Below are 19,011 nucleotides of genomic sequence, written 5' to 3'. Positions count from 1 at the left end.
TCCTCCTCCTCTTCCTCCTCCTGCTCCTCCTTGCATTTAACGCTGTGAAAATACTGACCACATATGATGATCCTCTAACCATGGGTGTGTGAGGGAAGAGTGTCTGTCTGAGGTGAGGTCGTGAGTGGATTTATGAGTGAAGGATTTGGTAATGAGTCTGCGTGTGAGTGAAGTGTCCAGTGAATGAATTGCTAATGAATGAGTGAGTGAGTGGAGTGTTGGAAAGTACATGAACTGGATAAAAAGGAAACGATGATGAATATTTTGCTAAAGTGTGCAATTGAGTGAGTGCGTGAGTGAGTGAGGGTGAATGTAGAAGTGATGTAAGATGATGAGTAAGAGATTGTTGGAAAGTGAATGAACAGGAAAAGAAAACGATGTGGTGATGAATATTATGCTAACAGGCAAGTGTGTGAGTGAGTGTGTGTGGAAGTGATGTAAGATGCTGAGTAATAGATTTGGTGATGATTATTCAAGGTGAGTGAAGCGTTGCCTAAGTGAATGAAGCGTTAACAACTGAAGAAAATGAAATGCTGAATGTGTCTGAATTGAAAAAAAAAATGCAAGTGCTGAATGAGTGAATTTGAATGAGGGAATGCTTTGTTAAGTGGTAAGGCGATATTTATGTTTTATCTGAGTGGATGGGTATGTTTTACGTGGAATGCCCCCCCCCCAAAAAAAAGCGAAGCACAAAACACAAAGTTACGGGGAAATGAGTTACTGCTTTTTCGCGCTTATCTTTCCCGTTAAGGGGCGTATAATGGTCGCGGGTTCTGCTTCTTAGTACGCAATGCATGCCGGAAAGACGTAAACTGCTCAGTGCTTACAAGAATTCAAGTTAATTTTAAGTTTATTTTAAGTGTTTATTTGTTCATATATTAAACTTACGTATATAATTTCAAGGTGTTTGAAGTATAATTTATTGAAAGGGCCCATTTTGTTATGTTATGAGGTATGTATGAGGGCACGAGTTATGGCATGGTCTGGGGTATGCCTCGCCATGGTCCAGAACATGCCAGGACTTCCCCTTTTTCTAGCCTTCAAGAGCTTACTTAGAGAGCAAGAGGCAGGGGCAAGACTCGTTTCCCTTATATCTTACAAAGTTCCCTCCCCCACACCTGCACACCTCCGCCAGCAGGTAACAATGATCACACCTTGGCTCTCTTGCAGCGCACCGGCCGCCCTTCCCCGTCTCTCACCCAGGTAAAGTTCCAGGTGTCTAGCAGTGACTCCCTCCTCAGGTGTTTGTTTCCTCTGTCCTTTCCTAGGCTATTTTTACCTTCTCCTTGGTCTTAAAAATGATTTACAAAGGAGACAATAGGAAGGTTGGGTGAATCTCACTTTTCTGTAACTTTCCAGGTGTCACTAACGGAGTGTGTGTGTGTTTGTGTGTGTGTGTGTGTGTGGTGTGTGTGTGTGTGTGTGTGTGTGTGTGTGTGTGTGTGTGTGTGTGTGTTGGTAACAGGGATTGGGTGACACACATACATACTATTTCCATATTGGTTACTCTTGGGATCAGAGTGATTACCTTAGGCATGGAAACAGTTTAAGTCAGAGAAATAAATGGGCTTTGAATCATAGCTGTTCATATGCATTTAGTAACATTTAAATAATTCTTATCAGAGGTGTTCACCCTTTTTCATTTCACAGTCCTTCAATATTTCCTTTACAAAAACATGGGGCTGGTAAGAAACTAAGGTGGTACTGAACTCCCCGTTGGTGGTTGGTCAAGTAGGAAGGAATGTGGAAGCCAGTAGTAGTGGTGGTGGTGGTGACGGGTGGCTTAAGTGGTGCAAATGTGAAGGATTATTAACATGCATGACACACTTGAAGGAGTTTAAATAAGTCTTACTTAAGAACTTTACTGTTAGGAAAAGGTGCCTTGCTAAAGTTTGGGGTTAATTATCAAGAAGATCATTTAAATAAGTCAATAGCGTAAATTTGTGAACTTCGACTTATATTTTCCAAGTAAACATGTAAAAGAAAACAGGTTAAATGTTTACTCCGGAGGACCGAAGGTTGGCAAACCATATCCTTGCTTGAAGCCCACGTTTGGGAGTTTTCATTTGTTTTTATTATGCATATATTAACCTTAAGAGTGTGTGTGTGTGTGTGTGTGTGTGTGTGTGTGTGTGTGTGTGTGTGTGTGTGTGTGTGTGTGTGTGTGTGTGTGTGTGTGTGTGTGTGTGTGTCAGCTGCACGCAAAGATTGGAGTGGAATGACAAAGGGTGGGTGACTTCATGACACGCGATGAGCTAGAGTACAGCGTTAAGGAGCCACGTGGAGGCGATGTCAATGAATCGGGTCACATTAAGGCTTTGCTGTGTGGGGTCGTGCGGGAATGTCTCTTCAGAGTCTTTAGGTACACACCAATTACGCGTATAATTCGTACCCCAGCGAGTCAGTACAGGCGGTTAATTGAAATTCCTATTTTACTGATGAGGTCCTTTCGCTCTGTCTCCAGGAAGCACATCTGGAAGGAGAAGAGAGAGGAGGAGAGAAAGATGGGAAATGGGAAGGTGAAACGAAGGAGGAGTGGGAGAGGAAGGGAAAAAAAAAATGAGGTGGTGAGACGCTTTCAGGTATCCCTTTCCATTTTCGAGACGAATGTATAGAGCATAAATATAAGAGAATGAACGCCTAAATTAGGAATATTCACAGGAGTGTCAGACACGTCAGGCAGAATCTGTTTCCTAGGCCCTGAGTTACGATTACCAACCAACTGTTCCCGCGGCCTCGGCTCGCGTTCGAATCCCTGCACGTGAAGAAGTGACTAGACCTTCCACTGTACTCCTAAACTCACCTGACCGAACAGTAATGAAAAGTTAAGAGCACAGTGACGAAACCCAGCAACGCTAAGAGGAAATTAGAATTGTAACGTAATATTTCTGTTCTTGTGATGTGATAACGTAACAGCGTCAGAGGAGAGTGACGCAGGAAGTGGGACGAGGAGGCGATAAGTTCAGTGTTACCAGCGCGCATGAAGTCAAGTCTTGTCGAGGCGAGTAGTCAGTGAGGCGGACGGGCCGGCGGGCGGGCTGGTGGTGGTGACGAGAAAGCAGGCAGGTAGACAGGCCACATATACATTCCGTGATGCAACCTGCGCCTCATTACCTCTGTTGTCTTCTCGGTCCAACACACTCGTCAGGGAACACTGCCGAGAGGAGGACATGGAGACGAGATATAAATAACAGGGGTGGAGAACTTTCCCAACACGACAAGGGAGTGAAGTGAGTAGGTGTAGGTTGGCTGGCATTTCCTTGTGTGTAGTGTAAGTGGCCTTAAGTTAGCGGGTCGGCCAAGGCAACGTGGGAGGAGAGGAGGGAGGCAGTGGATAAGAAGAAAGACCTTCGTATGTACTACACTGCATGCTCTGAGTCTGGGTGACGCCTCTGGGGCTTATTGTATCTCTCAAATGATTCTTAACCCTAATTTGCAGTTAAGAAAATACTCAGGATGGCGATTATCGTGAGGGAAATGGACTTGATATGTAGGGTTGTGAGACAGGAGGCAGGGGCGGTGAGGAGGTGAGGAGGCGGAGGTTGCTGGCCAAGGGAAAGCGTGTGTGTTAGAAAAATATCATTAGCTAAGTCCTGACACACTGACAGCCCTCTGGTCGACTGCACAAAGTCGGGAGGAGGTGGGACGGAGGAGAGGAGAGAGGAGGAAGAGTTGGGGTGGCGACTGACTAAGGGAGGAGTAAGGAGGAAATGACATGTGGTGTGTTGAAAGACGCGTCCAAGATGAGGTTAGTGGAAACACTTAATCTTGACCCCTGACGCAAATCATGTTCACTGTAAACACGTCTCTTTCCTCGAACTTGAAAAATTATACGGTTTTGAAAATAAATAAAAATTAAAGCTGCAGGTTTCAACTTCAAAGCATATTCGTGAAATACAAATAGAATGTTCATAAACCCACACGAATGTTAATTTTCCTTTCTTCCTTCCCTTCCAATCTTTCGTTCTCATGCCGCTTCCCACCCACCCACTCCCCCTCACACATTCGCTTTGACACTGTCCCACCCAGCCGGCAAGCACACAGGGACACGCCAAATAAACAACAGCGAGTGAAGGGAAGGCTGACAGGCCGGAGCCACCGACCGACATAACTAACCCGGCGGACCCAGCATCGGGCACGCGGGGGACAGATTGCGTCTCAAAGGGGAGCTGCCGGACCGGGGCTGGGAGGGACGGAGGGAGGCTTAGAGTGGCCGGAGGTGTGTGTGTGTGTGTGTGTGTGTGTGTGTGTGTGTGTGTGTGTGTGGCCAGCTGTCTAGGTGTGCTGCTACTGCTTATTCTTCCTTTCTTCTGTAAGTTCTACTCTATTGCATTACTGAACCTTTAGCTGGATTTTTTTTTCTTCGTCACGTTCTTTTCATGAATTTCGCTGCATCTCGGGTATTGCTTGTGTTTACGTACTCTTCACATGGATCCTCAAGTTATCTCCTTTACTCTTACTATTACACGATAACTCGAAAACAATACACAAGAACCCAGGATCGTTTCTATATAACTTCTTATGCCTACGATGAAATGAAAGGCCGGTGTTGTAAAGGGTAAACACGTACAGTACACGGAGTTGACGTGACCCTCACCTCAACGAATGACCGCCTGACACACACCAATACATCCTGTCCGAGAGGTCGGCATCACTTCCAAGTATAGTCCACACCTTACTGAAATGCAACCCTCCTCTCTCTACCGTCTTATTTGTACATAAACATATTTCTTGAAGCCTTTTACTAGGAACGGTCTTAATAAGTTATGTACTTTAGTCACTCCTCACTCGCCCGCCGCTCCCCTCTCCCTGTTCTTACAAATGGATGATTCCTATGCTGATGGGGCCGGGGCGCAGGACCTCGGGACTTGGTCACACCTGCAGGCCCCATCGTGGCGGCCCTCAGCGGCGGGCTCCTCTCAGTCCAGTGTATTGCAGGGGCTTTAGGGGCCATCAGCGTGCGTTTGAGACTTTCAGATCCTATACAGGAGGCGCCACCCCAGGGAGGCCACGAGGTTGTGTGTGTGTGTGTGTGTGTGTGTGTGTGTGTGTGTGTGTGTGTGTGTGTGTGTGTGTGTGTGTGTGTGTGTGTGTGTGTGTGTGTGTGTGTGTGTGTGTGTGTGTCAGGGCTTGCGGGGAAGATGCATTATTAGCCACGGTCTAGTTCTGGTCGTGGTCGAGCAAGGCCCTGGTAATGCGGGTTTCCTCGGCTCCACAGTGCCTCGACTGACTCTCACAATGAAGACAAATGAAGCAAAAGTAGAGCAATAAATCTCTTTCTCAGCTCTGCGATTTGGCGGCTGGTCGCATCTCGCCGGCCAAGGGCGGGAATAGGATCCCTGCCGGTGCCTGACTTACACCATTTATCATATTCTTACGGGGTTTTAAGGGGGGCGTGCCGGGCCGCATCCTCTGCCTGTTGGGATAAGATTGTGAGTGTTTACACAAACCAGGCCGAGTCCTAACAAGCCTTACTCCATCTTCGAGGCCCTCAGCCCACACCGGGCCATTCTGGCACCAACAAATGTGACATGATTGTTCTCTCAGAATGATAACAAGTGTGAACAAGACGAGGATTTTAAACACCCTCGGACTTTCACCCATGCAGCAAAGTTTTCAAATAGTCGCGGCTGATCTGCCAGCTGGCAAGTGTAAACAAACCAAAAGGGGAAAGTCAACGAAGGCAGAACATGCTCGCCGCGCCACCTCTGAGAGGCTCTTGTTATTTTGAGGAACCTGGAGGAGGCGGCGGCGGCACGACTGACTGGCTGGCTGTGTCACTCGCCTGTGTGGTGGACGTGGGTGGGCAGGGCTCGTGTTTCGTAAGGGTGACGCTGAGAGTGAAAGGGTGACTGTCTGCAGCTTCATAGCGGGCCCTGTCGCCTCTACCCAGCTGTTTACAGGGGCAACTTCAGTAAACTGTGACGGAGTAACCCATGAATAGAACTGACATCATTCTGTTATTGTAATTATTCGCACAAAATCTAACGCCAAAAGAATAAATAACATTATGAGCTATAAAGATACTTTATGTGTATGTTCAGTCATCGATAGCATTGCGCAGTGTGCCTGCGGAGTGTAAAGATTTGATAAATAACAACTTAATGTCGCGGCGAGGGGCCGATTATCGCATTATTTTACTTTTTATTGCTTTTGTGGCGTAACGTGACGCCGTCGATCACCGCTGTGTCCCGCGCCTGCCTCCCGCCGCCTCCCAGGCCGACACCTCGCCGCGCACCCCATCGACTTTTTTGCTCTCATCCCCGGCTGGCGGAGAGGAGGGACTTTCCGCCGATTAAATCAATTAGACTCAGGTGAGTTGCTGCATGTGACTGATATAATGACAACCGGAAGCTCGTTTACCTGTTTGCCAGATAAAACTAATGAGGAGCGTTGCGGACAAGATCATTACGGTATTTCCTCCAAGCGGGCAGGAACTGGGCGGGGAGGCAGAGGAAGAGGTCTCGAGGTGAAGGCATCAGTCTTCTCTTAAGCTGTGTGCTACCCATCCACCAGGGCCCGCCACGCCGCCCCACCAATTAGCCGGAGTCAAGATACCCGTAGATGCGACAGCCGGGCTATTTTGAGCGATGCAGAGGTTTGTAAATACAAGGGCACAGTGAGAGGGTTGTAATGCCTCATAGCCGACTCTGGTGCCGCAGGACACGCGATGGGGAGAGAGCTTTTGGTGGTGTAGGGAGGGAGAGGGGAGGTTGCCAGCTTCAAGCAACCCATTAATTTTCCTGCCCGTGCCCCCTCGCGTTCTTTAGACGTATTAATAGTGCTTTATGAAGAACCTTTAAACGCCGTGGGAGAGGTAAAAGACGCGACTTTGACCGAGAATATCTGAGGGAAAACTGGTCAGTGGCATCGCTGCACCGGGCTCGACCCTGTGTGGCACCGTCCATTAGTTCCTCTCTCCCTCCACAGATGGCGTGGGAGTAGCTTTAGCGTGCCACCACTCACTATGCCCACGCGCATACATACACACACACACACACACACACACACACACACACACACACACTCGAGCCAGTAATGAGGGCGTGGGGAGAAACCTTCTGGGGCTAAAATATTGCCTCCTTATCACCGCCTTGTTAGATTATTTCGAGAGTTGGCTTGCGGCGACGGCGAGTGCCACCAGAGGACCCACTTGTTGCCCGAGGGGTGGAAAAGAGCGACAAGGCGAGGACGGTGGCGGAGGTGGTGTTCATCGAGCACGCGAAGATGAGGGTACCCAGGCCATGCACGATCATCCCATCTCAACCTTCGCAGCATCCACCAGAGATTTTAAACTTAATTCGTTCTTCGGCCATGACTCCAAACAAACCGTTCGTACCCGGAAACCATGCAAAGACCCACAAAGAGACGTAAACACACACACACACACACACACACACACACACACACACACACACACACACACACACGTAATCATATTTTTTGTTCAACTACTCCGATTCATCTAGTATCATATTGTTTAAAAAGAAGCGCCTTTCTCCTTGTATCAGCTCTCGAACTTCATTTGTTTGCTCATTTGAACATTTACTTTCTTTGGTGCCGTTGTTGTTTAAGAAATATGTGACGTGTACGAGAGCAAACATGTGCTGGTCCAAGTCAGTTATCAGCTATTAGTTATCAGTTCTATGGTGAGGGGTGTGGGAATGAGAGAGAGAGAGAGAGAGAGAGAGAGAGAGAGAGAGAGAGAGAGAGAGATTGTTAGAACACCACCGCTTTAGCACAGCTGTCTCAACTCTTACCACTACGCTCTCTCTCTCTCTCTCTCGTGCCCTTAACAATGTCACCGTGGAATGTTTTTTTCTTCCTGCACCGAAAAAGCCAATTAGCGGAATTATTTGCATATTTAATTACACTATCGATGCGTCTACCTTTACCTGCGTCCCGTGTCCGTGTTACCTGCGGCCCTCAGCTCCCTTCCCTTCTGTTTACATACCTGTGTCTTCTGCCTCATTAACTTCGATATATCGCTATCATAATGTTTTCCCTTTCATCCACCAACACACTCACACAGACCCACACACATAAATACACACACATTTACACAAGGGCAAGCCAATTTGTACTTCTTTCCTTTTATCCACCGCATGGTTCAAGTTAAAAGCAAGTGAGCGGCTTAAGTAAATATCCATGACGTGAGGCTTTGACCCATCCTAATTTTCGTTTATATTTACCCTCGTTTTGTACAATAGTGTAAGGAGCTCTCGCCACTCACTCTCCCGTCACTCACAGCTGTCGATAACCCTCTCCTCAGCGCTTGCCCCCACGCCCTCCTTCCCTCGCCTCCTCGCCCGCCGCCGCCGCCACCCTCTCAAGACCTTGTTTATGCACAGATCTGCGTCGTGATATCCGCCGTGATGCGAGTCGTCATGTTCCCGTTGGCGGTTTCTCTCCGTCGCCGCCGCTGCCCATTAGCATAAATATTCGGCATGTACGGGAAGCGCAGTGGAGTGTGTAGAGATGCACGTGTACATACCTAGTGGCACGTAAACATACATACATAGATACCTGGTTACGTACATCTTCAATGGGACGTATGTGTGTGTGTGTGTGTGTGTGTGTGTGTAGCTATCTATATGAGTGGTAATGCACGGAGCGGCGCACACTAGGGAATGTTTTCTCTGTAATTCGCTCACGTCTCAAGACACACCGCCCTTCACACATCTACTCAACCCAACCAGCCCTTCCTCTCACACTACACCTCTCCGTCTCTTCCTTTTATTTCTCGCTAGTGCATCACACCTAATCCCCTCGTGTCCCTTTCCCTCGTCCCTATCCTCATCTGATTCTAAATAAAAACACTATATAACACACTAAACACACCTAAACACTCGAGTAGCAACCGTTAGAAAATGAGACAAAACCACTCCATCTGGTCCTCTAAAAAAGACCGAGTGCTTATCACGAAACATTGTGAAAGGAGGCGGTGGCGAGGAGACGTAAATAGAGCGGCAGGAACCCACGGCAGGGCCAGTCAACCTTGGCTCTGCATAAACATCCCTGCTTGTGTGCATTTCCCTGTTCCACACTGGCCTTGCTGCATCGCCTTTGACAGATATTAATTGAGCCTACCATCCGCTCCATGCCTCCACCCCACCACGCACCCTTTTAACGATTGATGATGCCGGAGAAGAAGTGAGAGGGAGAAGGAATGGGGGCTGAGTGAGTGGGGTAGTAAGGCAGTAAGGCGGTGCTTCTCCTGTGGCGTGGCGTTCCTGAGCTCTGAGTCACATGGAGGAAAGCGAACACTGCCGCAAGGGAATAATTATTGCACCCGATCCAGGGCAAGTTTTCGTGGTGTGTGACAAGACAGTTAACTGACGTTTCAGGTGACTATAGTTGCCGAGGGTTCTCTCTTCCCAAACAGGTGTTGCACTAATCATTTACCTTTACAACTCCTTAAAGAGGTGAAGAGGAGAAAAGTAAACAAACTCTTCATTGTTTACTTTACCAAGGTAGAGAAAAAAAGGTTAGAGTATTATCTTTCTCTGCCTGCCTGTCTGAAACTCTGTCTGCCTGTGTCTGTCTGTCTTTCTGCTTGCTTATTTGGATGTCTGATTTCCAGTCTCTCTCTCTCTCTCTCTCTCTCTCTCTCTCTCTCTCTCTCTCTCTCTCTCTCTCTCTCTCTCTCTCTCTCTCTCTCAGACTCAATATATCCTCATCCTTAGAAATTGGGTTGCTGCCTTCTCAGACTTATGTTTCTCTTCGGTTCCGCGGAGTGTTGTGGCGGACGGTTGTGCTGGGTCAGCGGTGGAGGCGAGGGGAGGGGCGGGGGAGGAGGGGAGGGATAGAGAGGGGTAAGAAGTGGAGGAGAGAGTGAGAGGGGAGAGAGAACCTTCTTTCCTCCCTCGCTGATAACCGCACTCCGATCACCGCCGCTCATCCCTCAATGCTTTTATCCCAGCTATCACGCCGGCTGGTTCTTCTTTCTCTCTCCTTCTCCTCCTCCTCCTCCTCCTCCTCCTCCTTCCCGGCGTCCCCTTATTGTTTCAGCTCCGCGCTGGGTCGGCACTTTTTATTCTGTTTTCTCCGAGTCCGTTTGTTTCATCTTCTTTAACTTCTTTTCGTCCCGCTTCCAACATCGCATCGCTCATGTTCCGGTGGACACAGACTCTTTACGTACTTCTTCCACTTAATTAAACACGCGTCTGTTTATATCCATACCCTCGGGCGGACACACACACACACACACAGAGAGAGAGAGAGAGAGAGAGAGAGAGAGAGAGAGAGAGAGAGAGAGAGAAATCCACAAATATCCCGGGTAATTATCTTGTATTCTTGCGGTCACTGTTCTGCCGTTTCGTGATGTCAAAGAAGAATTGGCTACATCCTGCTCGCCTCAGCACTGTTAATGGCGCCTTTTAATGCCTCACCTGCGTCTTTATGGCTACGAGAACAGAATGAGTCTAGCGTGAGCCTGTCTGTTTACCTCCGATTGTTTATTGTTTAACTTTCAATCGAGTTGCTTATGTCTCATCTTCATCTTAGTGTGCGTGTGTGTGTGTGTGGGGGGGGGGGGGGGAAAGGGGAGAGGAGGGAAGGTGGAGAAATAAGAGGAAAGAAAGGGAGTGGTATAGAACTCATTTTTATCAGCTGTCAATTATTTTCTTATCTTTGCAATCAGTTTTCTATTTGATGATATTTTCCAATCCTCGATGTAATTGCCTCAATCATCATTCCTCGTATAATTTATTTCCCCTTTACTATTATATATCCTTGAGTTTTCTTTCTATTCTCTTTTCATTAATTTTTGGTTTTCTTCTCTATATCATTAATATTGTGACTTTTTTCTCATTATATATCTTGGCTCTTCGGTTCTATTATTTCTTTATGATTATATATTTTTCTTGTTATTATTTTGAATTATTATTAATCCTCTATCGTTTACTACCAATTTCTAGGGCGTCTCTGGTTTGTTATTTTCTCTTAGTAATTCTATTATTTATTCAGGGTAATCATCTTTTACTCCTGTGGTCAATATTTTATACAAATTTTCGACGTTTGATTTATATTACATTGTCTTCCTTTATCTTCTCTGTAATATCATCTTTGTCTCCTTGTAAGTCTTTATCCACCGTCCATCGCTGCCTCTTAGCCGTGCGCCGATCATCGTTAATTCGGTCCGTTTCTACACTTCGGGCCGAGAGCGACTCAAGCTTGGCAGAACACTTCACTCAGCGATAACCTTTGCCCTTCCACGTTCCTCCGTGATCCACTCCGCATGCCTCCTCCTCCTTCTCCTCCTCCTCCTCCTCCTCCTCCTCCTCCTCCACCTCCTCCTTTTCATCGCCCGTCTCATTGTCTGCCTTCTGTTCCCTCCAGCCTTTTACATATTCTTCTTCCTATTCTTTTCTTCCTTTTCCTGTCTAACTCTTTTCTTTATTTTGTTTCATTGGTTTTCTTCTCTTATCATTTGCATATTCTTCGTCCTCTCTATCTTCTTTTTCTTCTCCATCTCTTTTCTTTATTTCTTCTTTGATATTTTTTGATATTTCCTATTTTTCCTGCTCAAATTTTTTTTGTGAGGTATTTTATGTTCTCAAATTTATTAGTTTATCTTTCTCTTTATTTCTGGTCTTTCAACTTCCTTGCAGAATAAAACAAAAAAAGCCTCGACAATCATCATGGCTCCCCTTCTCATTTGCATTAAACAGGGCATCTGCCTCCTCTCATTTCCTTTTATCTCTCCACCCTCGTGTTGCTTTCCTTCCTCTCCCCTGCCTCATTAACTCATGCCCGCACCGTCCCTTTCCCTCTAATACGAAACGTGTAACGAATGCTAAGCGGGTCAACACAGGAGCTTTTTTTTCTCTTCTCCATTTTTTTTCTTCTTGGAGGCAAACGAGACTCGAGGCAAAAGATCACCATGCTGATGAACAGACTTTTTTTTCTCTCTCCTTTCCTCTTTTATTCTTATGCAATGGTGGGCGAGACACGTGGCTACTCTCTCTCTCTCTCTCTCTCTCTCTCTCTCTCTCTCTCTCTCTCTCTCTCTCTCTCTCTCTCTCTCTCTCTCTCTCTCTCTCTCTCTCTCTCTCTCTCTCTCTCTCTCTCTCTCACACACACACACACACACACACACACACACACACACACACACACACACACACACACACAATGGATGGCGGCGGCGGCGGCTGCTGCGGGGGTGGAGGCGGTGACGGACATAGACACATGTAGGGATCCCCACCAGTGACTTTATAGCGGATGTCCCTCTCGCAAATCGGTTCGTTGTGAAGGGGAAGTTGATCATTTGGGGATAAAAGTCTGGAAATATGCAGGTATGTGGCGGTGGAGGGCGTGGCGGGGTGGGGCGGGGCGGTGGTAGTGGGGGTGGGGCGATGGTCACGGTGGTGGTGGTGGTCTGAATGAGAGATAACAGACGGACGAACTGACAAGACTACCACACACAGACACACACACAGACGGAAGTGCACAGGAAGTCTGATGGATATGCATTCTGGCCAAACAAATAATAATAAAATGCAGCGATATACTTAATGGCGAGGGCGATATAGAATCCTGAACCCACTTATATGGATCCGAACCCTTATTTCACAGTATCGGTTTCCGGACACACGCCACCACTTTATTCCCGCCGCCGCTGTTCCCTTCATGAGCATCGTTAAGGGTCGGGGGAGGGTGGTGTTCAAAGGGACATTAGTTTTCCGTGGATTAGTTACCTTTATGGCCCTCTACCTGGCGATGATCAGGATGCAGGTGGGAAAACCGGGATTATGTGCAAGTGGTGGAGTGTTCTTTGTTTCTTTTTATGGCGGGTGTTTTACGAGTGAGTGTGATTCATTTGATATGAGGGATAATTGTTGTCCTTGTTACTGCTGCTGTTATTGTTGTTATGGCTGTTGCTGTTGTTGTTTTTCTGTTGTTAATATTATGGCCCGCCACTAAGAAAGGCATTAATGTTTTCGTCGCCGTCTGTTTATCTGTTTGTTTGCTTGTTTCTCTGTTTTAGTGTTTGTCCGCTGTCACAATCTTTCAGAAACGGATTTACATATAGTCACTAATTTCATATGAGATCATTCTTAGATGAATATCTTCATCGAACTGACTTGGTAAAACTCCATTAGAAGCTGTCCGGGTAATGGCTAATGGATGGAAAAACAACTGACCGATTAACCAAGAACAACCTTATGGAATAACCCGCCCATGCTATGAAGGCAGACCATGAGTGGTTACTATAGTTACCGGATAGCGTTTGGAGGAGGGCCGGTTTAGGTAATGTGTGCGTGGCTTCCTGCTTCCTGCGTGGGTGGTCAGTTCCCGTGGCTACAAAATCTGATAAGAGCTGACTAAATAAATGATGGCGGCCGTCTTCAAAATATCATACTGACCATTATTATTATTATTATTATCATTATTATTATTATTATTATTATTATTATTACTATTATTTATTTATTTATTTTTAACATAATTGTCATTGTCGATGTTAGTGTCTTATCACAGTAGTAATTAGTTCAGTTACCTAAAATTTGTTACACACAGAAAGACAAAGAGACACACCCATCCACTCCAACACACACACACACACACACACACACACACACACACACACACACACACACTCGAATTTTTCACCGCCATCCTCGTTTCTCTCTTGTGCGGAAATCTTGTTGTCTCTTCTTTATATGCAAGTGACTGGGGCCGAGCTTCTCCCTTCCTCCACTCACTCCTCCCTTTCCCTTCTCTTTCCCTCTTCTTTCCTCCATTCTCTCACCCTCTCACTAGGTCCCAAGAGAGAGACAGAGAAATCGAGAGAGGGAGAGAAAGAAAAAAAGGCAGGAAGGAAGGGAGCGTGCGACCTCTCTCCCTTTCTTCTTACTCTCTCTCACTCTCCCCTCTGATGTCCTCTTTCAGTCATAGGTAGTCGAGGGGAGAGAGACTAATAGCGAAATATGTTGAAAGTCAGCCAGTCAAGGGGAAGATTCGGAGGCGATGTGTCAATGGAAAGGGCGCACGATGAGGGGGAAATTCACTACACAGAGGGGAGGGGGCGCAAGGGGACGGTTGAAGAGAAAGAGAGAGGGGTCGTCGTAGAAATCCGAGGGGAGAATGTCTTCCTTGGGGGGGGGGTAAATCTGTTGCCGAGGGAGAGAGGTTGACTCCTGCACGTGAAATGTTTGGCTCGGATTGTAAATTGACTTAAAAAAGGAAGAGGCGGAGGAGGAGGGGTAGGGAAAGATGAGGAGCAGGAAAAGGCGGAAGAGAAAAGAAATATTAAGAAAAGTAGGGGGAAGAGATGAAAAAGATGAAGAGGAGGAGACGGAGGAGGAAAAGGGAAAGATGAGAAGTTGCAGGAGAAAGCGGAAAAAAAAGAATTATTAAAAGGAGGAGGAGGAGGAAGAGGCGAGAAAGATGGAGGTGGAAGAGAAGGAAATTTGAGGAGAAAGAAAAAAAAAACTGTATTGCCCAATGATGACGTGAAAGAACAAAAATCTTATCTTCGTGCTGGGGAAAGAAAAAAAAAATAGAGATAAATTGTAGGCATATCAAAACTTTTTATAACTGAGCACATGAATAAAATGCAAACTTTCGATTAGATATTCCAAGTAGGAGAAATAATTAGAAGGTAAATGCTTAATTAAATAAACTTAAGAAACACATTGCATATATAAATACGCTGAAATAGAATAGAGTGTTTATTTTTCCACTTGATATTCATGAAAGGGAAGAAAAAAGAAGACATCGAAATTGGCGTCTCGGTGAGAGCTAAAATAAACAAACTTATTAAGAAAATGAGAGAGAGAGAGAGAGAGAGAGAGAGAGAGAGAGAGAGAGAGAGAGAGAGAGAGAGAGAGAGAGAGAGAGAGAGAGAGAGAGAGAGAGAGAGAGAGAGAGAGAGAGAGAGAGAGAGAGAGAGAGAGAGAGAGAGAGAGAGAGAGAGAGAGAGAGAGAGAGAGAGAGAGAGAGAGAGAGAGAGAGAGAGAGAGAAAAACATAGACACAGACAAACAGACGGACCATTCTCACACAAATCAAAACTCGGAGAAAATACCAGAAAAAAATAGGAAAGAAAATAAACGAAGGAAAACACATAAACACACACACTAACACACAAACCTCTCTCCCCGCCCCCACCCCACCCCAACCCACACACGAAAATAGAGAATCGCATAGGAAGCCTTGCCCCTAAACTAGCTCACTGGAGGAGGTGTTCAAAGGTTGCCGTGTTCATGTGTTGTCATATAGGCCTGTCAACCTTGAGGCTTCTGACGAGGGTGATTTGGCAGCCGTAGGGATGGGGGAGGAGGGGTGAAGGGAGGGCGGGAGGGCGGGAGGGGAGGGAAGGAGGTTTGGTATCGGGAGGTCAGGGAAGGGAGAGGGTATATGAAGGGAGGAAAAGGGCTGAAAATATAGGACTAGGTACGAGAGAGAGAGAGAGAGAGAGAGAGAGTTATATGATGGAAGGGCGTAGAGAGGGCAACCGTCTTTTATCTCTATTTACCCCTCTGCTATCTCTCTCTCTCTCTCTCTCTCTCGTTTATTCCTATATTTTCAACCCTTTCCTTTCTTCCGTCTATCTATCGTTCTATCTCGCTAACTCTCTTGTTTTTCTCTTTCCATCCTTCTCTCTCTCTCCCTTTCTCCGTTTCTCTATTTCTCTATTTCTGCCTTGGTTGGTTTCTCTATTTTTACCTCTAACTCTCTCCCTCTCTCTCCTTCGTTTGATTAGCCAATAGGAACAAAGGAATACGTATGCAAATATATTAGTCAGCCAGGCATGCTATGTGCTCCGCCCTTTTGGGGAAACGCATATTTACTGTCTCTCTCGACCCCCTGATTTGCATATTGTCTAATGCAAATTCATGTTTCCTGCCCCGCGCCGTCCACACCCTTTGGCTCCCGCTCCACGCTCTAATTACCTCGGGAGTGTAATTGCTCTTCCATCGATCCTGCTTTTAGCTCTCGAATTTCCTGTGATTTCGTGCCATAAAAGCTGCGGATCCGTTCTCTCTCTCTCTCTCTCTCTCTCTCTCTCTCTCTCTCTCTCTCCACTACTCTTTGTAAATATACGTCTCTTTGCGAAAATGGCGAAATCAATGAGAGTAATATGTCTGATGTTTGTCATTCCACTCGTAATGAAAAGGAAGCCAATTTATATATAAAGTGAAGATTGATGAGCCCCAAGTTCCTAATCTCCTTTCAATGCTAAATTCTTCACATCCATGTGTTTAAAAATCCACTAATATTATTTTATGGCAGGATATTGTCGTGTGTACCCTCTGGGTAATATCCATAATTACTTCATGTACTTATATGTAACTATTTTCCTGTTTGGTCACTTTTCCTTTGTTCTGTTTTTTCTTCGCCATTTATGTTCGCCTATTTATCGCGTGGTATTGTTTTCATAGCTTATATTTCTTCTACTTTCACTTATTCTAATTATTCATTTGTTTTTTTATATAGAACGGCATATTCACGTATCACACACATCATTTATAAGAAACAAGTAACAATTAACCTTTCACTCGCATATACATTTTACACCAAGGCATGAAAGCGAGCATTCGATTATAACATTTTTTTCTCATCCCGAAGCTCTGCATACAAATTCGTTCATCAACCAACTCCTCTCCATTTCAGACAAATTCCGTCTTTCGCAATTATTCTCCATTTTTGAAATCTAAGTCCTAAATTTTTCTTTCCTCTTTTCCTCTTCAGTCTCCCTTCCTCCGACCTCATTCCCTCCCTCAATAATCGCCCTGGCCTCTCACTGACGCCTCCATCAGCCTTCCTCCTCCTCTCCCAGCCCTCCATCCATTACTCTCTCTCTCTCTCTCTCTCTCTCTCTCTCTCTCTCTCTCTCTCTCGTCCCTCCCTCCCCCCTACCATTCCACTCCGTCCCTCCTTTCTTTACATCATTCCTTTTTGGTTCCCTCTCTCCCTTTCATCGCCCCCCCTCTCTAATGCCTCTCCCTGCCCTCCCTTCCCCGGCTTCTACCCTTCTACCACTCACTAACTCTCCCCTTCCATTTCCATTAGTCCCCTGAGCCTCTCTCCCTTCTTCCTCCTCCTCTGTGTTCCCTTCTTCAATCTTCCTATTATTCTTGTCGGGCCATTTTCCCCAAACCTTTATTTTCCATGTTTTCCCTTGATGCAGACTAATTATTTTTGTATCATCGTAAGTTTCTGCATCTGTGCGTATAGGCATATATCCTGTACATATCAAATTTATACATATACAAAGTTGTCAGTCAGTTGCTAAAAGAATGATATATACTAACATTGTTTGAACAGCTACATTGATAATGACTCGCATTTACCATTAATCCATTTATTTTTATTATCGTGTATAGCGCTTTATATGTGTCATGCTCAGGCTGTTGTTTACATTCTTCCTTGTCTATGTACTGATGATGCTTGTATGAAGGTTGTAACGTTTGGGTGCTTACAGATGTGAACTGGCTGTACGGGGCTAAGGGGAACCCGCTTGTAGGTACGAGATGCTGTTTGAGTTTGTTTAAAGTTTATCCACAATATTACCCTTCCCTCTGTCCTCCTCCTTACTAGTTCTCTCCCTGCTGCCTATCATTTTTCTTTGCCGTTCCTATTTTCTTTTTCTCTCCTCCTCCTCCTCCTCCTCCTCCTGTGTTTTGTGCTTTCTTCCTCTTCTTCATTCTCTTATCCCTTCCTAATTCACATTCTTTTATTCACATCTGGGCATGAGGCACTTGTTGACTTGCTGGTTTTTGCTGGTTTATAATGTTGTTTTGTCAAGCTTTCACGTGTCTGGTGTGTCCTTGTTCCTGTATCTCACCGAATGCCTTTCTAAGCACATCCCCCCCCCCCCTCCTCCCTTTTATGCATTATTGATACGTCTGTAACTATGACCCCCCTTCCCCCTCCTTTGCAACACCCTTCAGGACTTGGAATTCCACATAATCCTTACTTATTTACCTCTGTGTGAATTAGACTTAGCAAGAGTTTGAGTGAATAAACACTTTTCCTTACTAACAATGAATATTTCTAAATAAAGGAAGAATAATGCATACATAAATGATGGTTTTGGTGAAGTACAATATTTTGAGGAATGTGAATAGCAGTAACAAGGGCGAGGTCTCTCCGGCGTCGACTATCATGAATATTTTAAGAGGGAGCTGCAAGTAGGTAGTAAGTGGGTCTGGGCGATCAATGGCCGGCCTCAGGAGGGCCAGCCATACCCCACCACTCCGCTGTCCTCACACGTAAACACAATTTCCTGCATTGCTCCCAACGTCCTCCTCCTCCCCCACTACACCCCCGGCACTCCACTCACGCCGCAAGTGTATGTGTGTGTGTGTAGTGTGTGTGTGTTGAACTTCACTACTTGTTATATGAAAATAATAAAGCGTTTAACTTGTGAGATGCGAAAGCGAGCCAAACCGTTCATGCGTGCACAGGCATCCGCACACAAAAACTCGCACACACACTTTGACGATTACAATTTGTCACGCACATGCAAACTCATGGTTGTAGTAAATCAAGGCAGCACGCACACATACTTACAAATGCACACACACACTTCTCAATTGACATGCAACAATACACACACACATTCACACATATAAACATACATGTATACATACATACATACATACATACATAAACAAACATAGAAATATACATACAGGCTTACGAATAGACACATACACACACGGCAAAAGATAAAAAAAAATGCACAGTCACTCATTTACTGTAAACGTACATTTTGTTTCGGCATGAGCACACACACACACACACACACACACACACACACACACACACACAGGGGATGGTAACCGTGAAGCGTGGCGTCCCGTGTGCACCTTCCGCCTGCTCGTGCACGCAGCCAATCGCAGGCCGTGCACGTGACAGTGTGCAGGAACTAGACTGTGACGCAGGCAGGTGACGCCGACCAATCAACAGACGATAAACCCTGCGCGTCACACCTGGCTCACTCCCCGCCCGTCACATGCAACATTTAGCGTTCAGTGGCGGGTGAAACGTAACAAGG

The 19,011-nt window shown here is 45.9% G+C and overlaps 1 protein-coding gene across 7 annotated transcripts in view; it reads left to right on the top strand.

Moving 5' to 3' along the window:
* Positions 1-19,011, top strand: part of LOC127008933 (homeobox protein abdominal-B-like) — a 130,987-nt gene that overhangs the window by 96,571 nt on the left and 15,405 nt on the right. For 4 of the 7 annotated variants that reach the window (XM_050881418.1, XM_050881417.1, XM_050881419.1 and 1 more), the window contains 2 exons: positions 1,171-1,203; positions 17,434-17,475. The exons of 1 other annotated variant lie outside the window; for it this stretch is intronic. In XM_050881418.1, coding sequence (XP_050737375.1) covers positions 1,171-1,203; positions 17,434-17,475 — 75 coding nt within the window. The remainder of the gene's footprint in view (positions 1-1,170; positions 1,204-17,433; positions 17,476-19,011) is intronic. 2 more of the 7 variants (XM_050881421.1, XM_050881422.1) reach the window with 2 other exon arrangements.

Source organism: Eriocheir sinensis, chromosome 39 (assembly GCF_024679095.1).
Source record: "Eriocheir sinensis breed Jianghai 21 chromosome 39, ASM2467909v1, whole genome shotgun sequence".
Classification (NCBI taxonomy): Eukaryota; Metazoa; Arthropoda; class Malacostraca; order Decapoda; family Varunidae; genus Eriocheir; species Eriocheir sinensis.
The sequence above is the reverse complement of the archived record's forward strand: the minus strand, read 5'-3'. Positions and strand labels throughout refer to the sequence as shown.